Source organism: Polypterus senegalus, chromosome 7 (genome assembly GCF_016835505.1).
Source record: "Polypterus senegalus isolate Bchr_013 chromosome 7, ASM1683550v1, whole genome shotgun sequence".
NCBI lineage: Eukaryota > Metazoa > Chordata > Cladistia > Polypteriformes > Polypteridae > Polypterus > Polypterus senegalus.
The window spans coordinates 184775004-184785290 of record NC_053160.1 but is presented as its reverse complement, the minus strand read 5'-3'; the positions used below and the strand labels follow the sequence as shown (position 1 = coordinate 184785290).

Below are 10287 nucleotides of genomic sequence, written 5' to 3'. Positions count from 1 at the left end.
AATTACTGACTGACTGACTGACTGTCTATCATGGTGTGACTGCTTTTAATTAATGAAATAAAGCCATCTGGGATATTGTCACAAACCATTTTTTATATTCTCTTATTGAAGAAATATTACCAAATGTTAAACAAAAATCAGAATAGGCAATCGTATGATTATTATCAAATAAATGGTAAACCAATAATGTATTGTTATTAAACCATTTAGAATAATGTTTTTCCTTTATAAGCAATGTGTTGATTGTTCCATAGAAAAAAAAAAACTATGCGGACAAAAATTATGTTTGTAAATCAAAAGCCAACCCAACAAAACTTGTTTATGAAAAGCAGACAACTTTATAGGTAGTTTACTCATTGTATAGGGTCATAAGAGCAGGAACTGTAACCCACCAACGTGTGGTTTAGCTCAGTTCCCCCAACCTGCAATACCAGAAAATCCTATTTGGTCCAAACGGCGCACCGTAGATCGAGGCGTTCCACAGACCCTGCGCACGCATGTGCGTGTGACGGCGAGTGTTATAGCAACAACATCCGGAGGAAGCAAGCGTTCATATTGTTTGGCTAGAAATATCGCGAGAAACTACGTCTGGTTGCTTAGTTACAGAGTCGGAGTTACAGAGTTCTGGAAAAATATAGCTATTGATCCGATCAAGGTGAGCAAGAGTAATTGTTTCTTTTTCATTCTCACCATCACTCCATGACAGTTCTTGTGTATGTTGTCTAAATGTGTATTAGCGTGCTGATAAGACAAACGCGAACTTTTTCCTAAACGCGTTTGTGTTCCTTTGGGTATGTCAGATCTGATTGTGCCGGTTGACTTCGATAATTAATTTACGATCCACGATGCAGGAATACTGGAGTTTAGATTAATTAAATCCCGTTTGTGGATACTATTTATGACATCGCGATCACGATATAGCAAACATTAACAGAATAAAGCAGACTTTTTGTTTAAATACGTGTGTAGCTCGTTAGAATCTTTTGTTTATTGCACAGCTGTCATTACAATACTTCTTTTCATTTGAGTACTGAGAAGAGCGCTATATAAATGTAATGAATTATTATTATATAAGCTCTGCCTGATCAATAACAGAAATGCACACAAGCACATGCAGAGAGGATCGCCGAGCGTTCTTCTCTTTTCATGCTGATTACAATGAGTTTTGTTTGGAGTGGAAATGTAACGAGAAGGGTGCTGCACCCTGCGTGGAGTTCACGTATGGTATGCAATGGATTGAGAAAAGTATTCAGACTCCCTCACTTTATGCAAAATTTATTATGTTGTAGATTTAATTTTAAATCGATAAATTTGTCATTTACCCCATCAGTCTACTCTCCGATAATGTATAATGACAAATTGAAAACATAGTAGTCAAAAACTAAAGGCTGCCATTTCTTTAAGTATTCACACCTGCAGTTCCAGCTTTAAGTCTTTTTGGATATGTCTCTATAAGCTTTGAGCACCTGGATTTGGGTAGTTAATCTGACAGATTCTCAGAAATGTGATCAAGCTTTCAATTATATAACCCATTTTATGATGAATATTATATAGAAAATTTGTTATTTTAAATGCAGTGCAATGTCATTGGGCATTATTGTGTAATACCTAAGGCTCTTGATCTGAAATTCCCAAGATTTCCAGTTCAATCCCTCCTTGAACAAGTCACATCACCTGCATGTGTGCCACCTGTGAAAAAATATCCATCCAGCCATCCATCTGTCCATTATCCAACCCGCTATTTCCTAACTACAGGGTCACGGGCGCCTGCTGGAGCCGATCCCAGCCAACACAGGGCGCAAAACATCTGATCTTGCCAGACTCTCTGGATAACAAAGTGCTACACATGGGTAACAGGAAAGTCAATTAGAAATACACCAGTAATGAATAACGTGCAGTGAATCCACTTGACTTGAACATTCCTAGTTTTCAGACTCTTTCTCTGTATGTTTACCATTTGTTTGCTTAGAGGTTGATGCGCTTGCTGCTGTTTGAGCAGCTCTTCTTTTCTCCGCTCTAGTGGCCCGCTTCTTCTCTTCTTCTGTTGGCATCCTCTCGCATTAAAACTGATTAAGCCAGTGTTTGTGTTGCAATTACTTAGTACATTTTTCTTAATTTTTCATTTAAGATGGCACTTAAGTCTTCAATCTGCCTCAGGAATGATTTAAGATATGAAGAGGTTGGGGAAGTGACGGCGAAGGTGGTAGGGATGAGAACGGCGCCCATACGCATGCGCCGCACGGCTACCCTGCTGCCCGCTGACAAGAGTTTATTCTACAGTAAAGTAAAATAAAAATCAAAAGAGGAATAACCTTGGAGGTCCTTCATCACTCCGAAAGCGGATAGTAGACGTCACATAGTGTTTGTGTACCAAATGTCAGGTCAAACGGTTTGTGAGCTACGAGGTTGTTTCAAATCCTGGACAGACAAATGGACAAGTGCAGTAGCGTATTATATATAAAGACAATGAGAGAGGAGGCCACCTCTGAAAAGGATTTAAGAGTTGTAAAGGATGGCATGCAGGGTCTAGCGTACCTACCAGAATGGACTTCCTGCCTGGTCAGGAGGCCCAGGTGGCAAATAGGCATGAAAAATGGCAGGAGGTCCCCTGGATACAGAAGGATCTGGGCATAGGATGCTGTCTAAAGAGTGGGTATAAAATTATTATAATTTTCTTTTCTTGAGCTTCTGTAAAAATAAAAATGCATAGTAATTGTAATTTCTAACCCAACGTTTAAATATAAAAGTAAAAGGAGTAACACATTAAAATGAACTTGCCTTAATGCTAGAAGTATCCAAAATAAGGTACAGTAAGTTGGAGTTGTATGTAGAGGTACTGATTGATTTGGAAATTGTAGAGAGAGAGAAAAGCTGCTCAGATTAAATAGGCTGAAATCAAACAAATCGCCAGGACCAGATAATATTTACCCTCGAGTTCTTAAGGAGGTTAGCGAGTACAGATATAAACCCTTGTGGCAGTGCTACTAGTAGTTGAAACTACATCTCCCAGCAGTCCCTGCCGGGGCTCTTGTGGTCAAATGTGGTCAGAGGGGTTTAAAAGGAGGGCAGATGTCTGAAAGAGGGAGACGTGTTTTTTTGTTGTTGTATTTTGTATTTCGTTTACCTGTCGGACTGCCTTCTGTCAATTAAGCCATATTTAGTCGCTGTGTCCTGGATTGTATTCGTTGTTGAGGTCTGGATCGTCTTCTGTGTGCTGAGGACTGATTGTGGATTCATGGCTTTCATGCAAGTGTAGGAGCTGAACCATCCATCTGTCTTCATCCTTACAGTACCTACTGGTAGGACTGCTTTTTCATTCCCTTTCAACATACAGATCTCTGGACTTACTCTCGTCATCTCTCATTACATCCGGTGTGGTTTTCAATGGACTGCTATGTGGAGTTGTGTTTTTGTGTTTAATGTAATATCGCCATAGGGGTACTGGGGTGGTGTTATAGTTTTCATTTATATTATTGAATTTCATTATATTCTTTAATTGCGGTTAGTTCCCAGTGTGCTTTATTTTGTCTCTGTTTGTGAGTGTGTGTGGGTCGGGCCAAGGCTGGGAGCGTCCCTGGGATCCTATATAAAAATAAATAAATCACCGTCATCTTGACGGTGTCAATCATAGCGGCAGCGGACTGTTACACCCTTGATTCATATTTTTTTAGGAAATCACTGGTGACCGGGCAGATACAAGCAACTATAGGCCAGTAAGCTTAATGTCCATCACAGGAAAATTAATGGAAGGAATTATTAAGGATAAGATTGAGCAACACATGATAAGTACAGGAGTTATTAGGAACAGTCAGCATGGAGTCAGGGGAGGGAGGGAGGTCACGTTTTACTAACAGGCTGGAATTCTATGAGGGAGCAACAAAAGGATACGATTAAAGCGGAGCTTATGGGATGATTTATTCGGACTTTCAAAACACATTTGATAAGGTGCCACATGAGAGGGTGGGCATCAAATTAAAAGAAGTGGGAGTTCAAGGTGTGGTGTGTAGATGGGGGCAGAATTGACTCGGACACAGAAAGAAGAAGGGTGATGGGGCGAGGAACCTCATCAGAATTGGCTGAGGTGAACAGCAGGGGTCAGTGGTTTGGCCGCTGCTATTTTTAATATATACTAGGAAGCTTTGCCCCCTGCTCGCTTTGCTCACCCCCGAGGGGGCGCACTTCCCGTCTTGTGAAGAGGGGGGCTGAATGCACGTTAAAGAGATGCGGTTGCTCCTCCAAAACCCCCTCTTAAACGGTGATACAACGGGAAACAAATAAATTTTTTTTTACCTCCACTTTGCTGCTGGATTGCTGCTGCTGCTGTGCCACATGATCTACAGTGGTGTGAAAAACTATTTGCCCCCTTCCTGATTTCTTATTCTTTTGCATGTTTGTCACACAAAATGTTTCTGATCATCAAACACATTTAACCTTTAGTCAAATATAACACAAGTAAACACAAAATGCAGTTTTTAAATGATGGTTTTTATTATTTAGGGAGAAAAAAAATCCAAACCTACATGGCCCTGTGTGAAAAAGTAATTGCCCCTGAACCTAATAACTGCTTGGGCCACCCTTAGCAGCAATAACTGTAATCAAGCGTTTGCGATAACTTGCAATGAGTCTTTTACAGCGCTCTGGAGGAATTGTGGCCCACTCATCTTTGCAGAATTGTTGTAATTCAGCTTTATTTGAGGGTTTTCTACCATGAACCGCCTTTTTAAGGTCATGCCATAGCATCTCAATTGGATTCAGGTCAGGACTTTGACTAGGCCACTCCAAAGTCTTCATTTTGGTTTTCTTCAGCCATTCAGAGGTGGATTTGCTGGTGTGTTTTGGGTCATTGTCCTGTTGCAGCACCCAAGATCGCTTCAGCTTGAGTTGACGAACAGATGGCCAGACATTCTCCTTCAGGATTTTTTGGTAGACAGTAGAATTCATGGTTCCATCTATCACAGCAAGCCTTCCAGGTCCTGAAGCAGCAAAACAACCCCAGACCATCACACTACCACCACCATATTTTACAGTTGCAATGATGTCCTTTTTCTGAAATGCTGTGTTCCTCTGACGCCAGATGTAACGGGACATTTGCCTTCCAAAAAGTTCAACTTTTGTCTCATCAGTCCACAAGGTATTTTCCCAAAAGTCTTGGCAATCATTGAGATGTTTCTTAGCAAAATTGAGACGAGCCCTAATGTTCTTTTTGCTTAACAGTGGTTTGCGTCTTGGAAATCTGCCATGCAGGCCGTTTTTGCCCAGTCTCTTTCTTATGGTGGAGTCGTGAACACTGACCTTAATTGAGGCAAGTGAGGCCTGCAGTTCTTTAGACGTTGTCCTGGGGTCTTTTGTGACCTCTCGGATGAGTCGTCTCTGCGCTCTTGGGGTAATTTTGGTCGGCCGGCCACTCCTGGGAAGGTTCACCACTGTTCCATGTTTTTGCCATTTGTGGATAATGGCTCTCACTGTGGTTCGCTGGAGTCCCAAAGCTTTAGAAATGGCTTTATAACCTTTACCAGACTGATAGATCTCAATTACTTCTGTTCTCATTTGTTCCTGAATTTCTTTGGATCTTGGCATGATGTCTAGCTTTTGAGGTGCTTTTGGTCTACTTCTCTGTGTCAGGCAGCTCCTGTTGAAGTGATTTCTTGATTGAAACAGGTGTGGCAGTAATCAGGCCTGGGGGTGGCTACGGAAATTGAACTCAGGTGTGATACACCACAGGTAGGTTATTTTTTAACAAGGGGGCAATTACTTTTTCACACAGGGCCATGTAGGTTTGGATTTTTAATAAAAACCATAATTTAAAAACTGCATTTTGTGTTTACTTGTGTTATATTTGACTAATGGTTAAATGTGTTTGATGATTTTGTGTGACAAACATGCAAAAGAATAGAAAATCAGGAAGGGGGCAAATAGTTTTTCACACCACTGTACATGTCGTGTAGTGCTACAAACGTTTAAAAGCCCATACAGCAGATGTCCTTTTGTCTCACTGCCATGAGGGACCGGATGTGGGTCTGTGCCCACCCTGGATCACGTGGGGGTCGCCTTCCTGGTTGCTCTGGGGGCCACGGGTACAGGGTATGGAAGCTCCACCCTGTAGGGGCCCATGGTCACCGCCAGGAGGCGCCCCAATGCCTTGGGGACCTGTTACCCCAGCACTTCCGCCACACCAGGAAGTGCTGGGGGGAAGATTTAAGACGGCACCCGGAGAGCTGCCGGGAGGACAGCCGGCACTTCCGCCACGCTGGGGCGTGGCCAAGGGAGGAATGTCGGGAACACCTGGGGCTCATCCGGGAATTGCATAAAAGGGGCCGTCTCCCTTCATTCAGGGCTGGAGTCGGGTGGAAGCAGGACGAGGCATGAGGAGAGTGTGGAGGTGGCCCGTAGAAGGCATTTGTGGCCAGGACTGTTACTTTGGGGTTTGTGCAATTGACTTTGTGTGTAAATAATTGTGTAAATAAACGTGTGGTGGTGAATTACAACATGTCCGCCTGTCTGTGTCCGGGCCGCGTCCACAAGAGATAAATGATTTAGATAGGATTATAAGTAACAAGCTGGTTAAGTTTTCAGATGATACCAAGATATGTGGATTGGAAGATAATTTGGAATCCGTTAAATCATCACCTTAAGACTTGGATAGCATACAGACTTTGTGGACGATGAAATTGAATGTCAGTAAATGTAAAGAATTACACATAGGAAGTAAAAATGTGAGGTTTGAATACAAATTGGGTGGTGTGAAAATCGAGAGTCCACCTTCTGAGAAGGAGTTAGGAGTCATAGTGGACTCTAAGCTATCGACAGCCAGCCAGTGTTCAGAAGCCATTAAGAAGGCTCACAGAATGTCAGGTTATATAGCGCCTTGATGTGTGCAGTACAAGTCACAGGAGGTTCTGCTCAACCTTTATAATGCACTGGTGAGGCCTCATCTGGAGTCCTGTGATGCAGTTTGGGTCTCCAGGCTACAAAAAGGACATAACAGCACTAGAGAAGGTCCAGAGAAGAGCGACTAGGCTGATTCAGAGCTACAGGCGATGAGTTAGGAGGAAAGATTAAAAGAGCTGATGTACACCAAGCCCACACCTCAACTACAGACACACTCTTCAGTAGTAAGCTGACAGGACAGGTGACAGTGTTTAAAATTATGAAGAAAATTAATTCAGTGGATTGAGATTGTCATTTTAAAATGAGTTTTTCACGAACAAGGGGACACAATTAGAAAATTGTGAAGGGTAAATTTTGCACAAACATTAGTAAGTTTTATTTACACAGAGAATAAGTGACCAGGTAGTGTGGTAGACAGCAGGACTGGCGGACTTTCTTGGGCTGAAAGGCCTGCTCTTCTTATATAGGGCTTTTCATATCTATCTATCTATCTATCTATCTATCTATCTATCTATCTATCTATCTATCTATCTATCTATCTATCTATCTATCTATCTATCTATCTATCTATCTATCTATCTATCTATCTATCTATCTATCTATCTATCTATCTATCTATCTATCTATCTATCTATCTATCTATCTATCCGCCCGCCTGATTTTGCCAACTACGCTAAAATTGTATCTATATGGACAGTATATTTTAACTATATACTGTAATATCCTAGTGAGACCACATTGTGTGCAGCTCTGGTCCCCACAGCTTAAGAAAGACAGAGCAGCACTTGAGGCTGTGCAGAGGAGAGCAACCAACCCAGTACTGCAGCAGAGTCAGAAAATGAAACCTGTTTAGTCTCGAGCAGAAGAGGCAGCTTGGGTAACCTAATCCAGGTCTTCAAAATCCTCGAAGGCGTTGATAAAGTGGATCCAGCAGAATTCTTTCAACAGTGCAGGACACAGCATAGAAAATTGCACTGGCCATGACAGATTTGACAAAGATGTGAAGGACGTCACTGTCCACATCAGCTTTTCTTAGTTTCCAACTGTTTCTCCAGTTTATTATTTTTATATATAAAATGGTGTGTAGACGTTGTATAGAACTACTGTATGCAAAGGAATGTTTATCATGTAGTGCATTATCAGACTTTATTCTGATTTTTCTGTTCAGGATTTCTGTGAAAATGGCTACTCAGAGGCCTCCATCAGGGCGACCGATGACGAGGGGTGGACCAGTGGCAGCTTTGAGGCCCCCTACCACAGCAATCAGAGTGACAACAGGGGTAAGTACTGCTATATTTTCCCACATTGAGTGTCAAGTGTAAAGTGAGTTTATTGTCACACTATTCATACACTGCACAACATCTTACAGTGCCATGAAATAACAATCCCAAATGGTGGTGTAACATATACATAAACACAGGACAAGTGCAAGACAGGTAAATAATTATATTATACTATGCATAGGTAAATAAAAATTAAGTAAGATAGATAGATAGAAAATAAAAGATAGAAAGTCAGTCAGTCAGTCAGTCAGTCATTTTCCAACCCTCTTAGTCCTGAACAATAAAAAGTGAGATGTAAAGAATTGTGTGTTAACCATTTAATAGAACACTGGAAATTACAGCTGCATTTGATATTTTCCCCATTTTGTTTCTTTAAGGCTCCACCAGGCACCGGGCGTCCAGGGACTCGAGGTAGCTCAGTGGCTCCGGGAGGTGTCCTTTCTGCACAAATTAAAGTTGCAGATCGTCCTGTTACTCAGCAGGGTCTAAGCGGCATGAGGACTGGGATGAAAGGTTGGTTGTTTATTATAATCTTGATTATTGAAATACTAAGGAAAGTTCATATTTGTTTCATATTTGGATTAAGCACTTCAGTGAAGAGACATCTTTAAGAAATGCATAGATTTAAGGTAATGTATTGATATACTGGTTCCCCTTTAAAATTTTATCCTGTTAGCATAAGCCATGTCACTTTATTTTACTTTTTATTTTAATTTTGTCATTTTAATATCTGTCACTTTATTATTATGTGCTACCTGTCGCTTTGGTATTAATGTGATTTGCACAATTCCCATTGCACTGGCATTATTATATGTACCATCTACATAACCTGTGTTGGACTGTAAGATTACAACCTCAGTGTACCTACTTAAGGTTATTTTTTTATTAAAATTAAGTTCTTTCTTTCTATCTATCTATCTATCTATCTATCTATCTATCTATCTATCTATCTATCTATCTATCTATCATATAGTGCCTTTCACATCTATCTATCTATCTATCTATCATATAGTGCCTTTCACATCTATCTATCTATCTATCATATAGTGCCTTTCACATCTATCTATCTATCTATCTATCTATCTATCTATCTATCTATCTATCTATCTATCTATCTATCTATCTATCTATCTATCTATCTATCATATAGTTCCTTTCATGTCTATCTACAGTATCTATCACTTTCAGAGTCTTGGGTTCAAATCCCCACCCAGCTGCCCTCTGTTAGTGCCTCCTTCATATGTCTTTCTGTGTGTGTGTGTTTTTCTTCAGGTACTGGAGATGTGTACATGACATCCCATCCTGGGTCGGTTCCTGCCCGGTGCCGTATGCTGTTAGGATAAGCTCTGGCTCCACATGACACTTTTTTGGAATATGTTGGTTTATAAAATGAGTGATTACTTCCTGTCAGGACGGCCCCCTCAAATCATTTTAATCATTTAAGATGCCCAGCACTGTTGGTCTGAGAGAACTAATCATGTGCAATGAACTGGTAACCCATCCAGTTTTGGTTCCTGCCTGTTGTCACTACAGACTGTGTTCCCAGGAACTTTAAACTGGGTGTAGTGGATTTGGCAATGGATTGATTTAATTAATCTTTTTTTTTTCCATTTTCATCTTTAATATTTTAAGGATAATTTTGCTGTTATTATTATATAGTCACCTGAAGACTTCCCCAACAATTTTATTGTCCATTTAGTGGAGTAATGAGACATTTACACACAACATCAGGTTACTGGTCTGTGGAGGACTGACTTCCTGAGTTGGTTCTTTGTTTTGTCCAATACTTACAGAATACACTTTAGCCTCCATCTGGATTTTGAACAGGTCTGTTTAAAATATTGCTAAATGTAATTTGTTTACTCTACAGCACCCTCTATTGGCTTGAAATATACACCATTAACTTCATAACATATCACATATAATACAAGAGTCTCAGACCCACAATCCAGAGCCTAAGTGGAGGCAGCAATGAATGGGCCACCAGTCAGTTGTAGAATGTATTTACACAAATGCTGACAGTTTCGATTTGCCAGTTGTAAAAGACATGGGGCGCTATGGTGTTATATTAGGTCAATTGAGGCTTTTATTCAATGACAGACACTGAGGCCAGAAG

The 10287-nt window shown here is 40.8% G+C and overlaps 1 protein-coding gene across 2 annotated transcripts in view; it reads left to right on the top strand.

Annotated features, from left to right (window-relative positions):
• Positions 1-517: 517 nt before the first annotated feature.
• Positions 518-10287, top strand: part of ift74 (intraflagellar transport 74) — a 158565-nt gene continuing 148795 nt past the window's right edge. Inside the window, exons 1-3 of one of the 2 annotated variants that reach the window (XM_039759704.1) lie at positions 518-655; positions 8057-8168; positions 8549-8684. In XM_039759704.1, the coding sequence (XP_039615638.1) occupies positions 8070-8168; positions 8549-8684 (235 nt within the window). In that variant the 5' untranslated portion in view covers positions 518-655; positions 8057-8069. The remainder of the gene's footprint in view (positions 656-8056; positions 8169-8548; positions 8685-10287) is intronic. The other variant, XM_039759705.1, reaches the window with a different exon arrangement.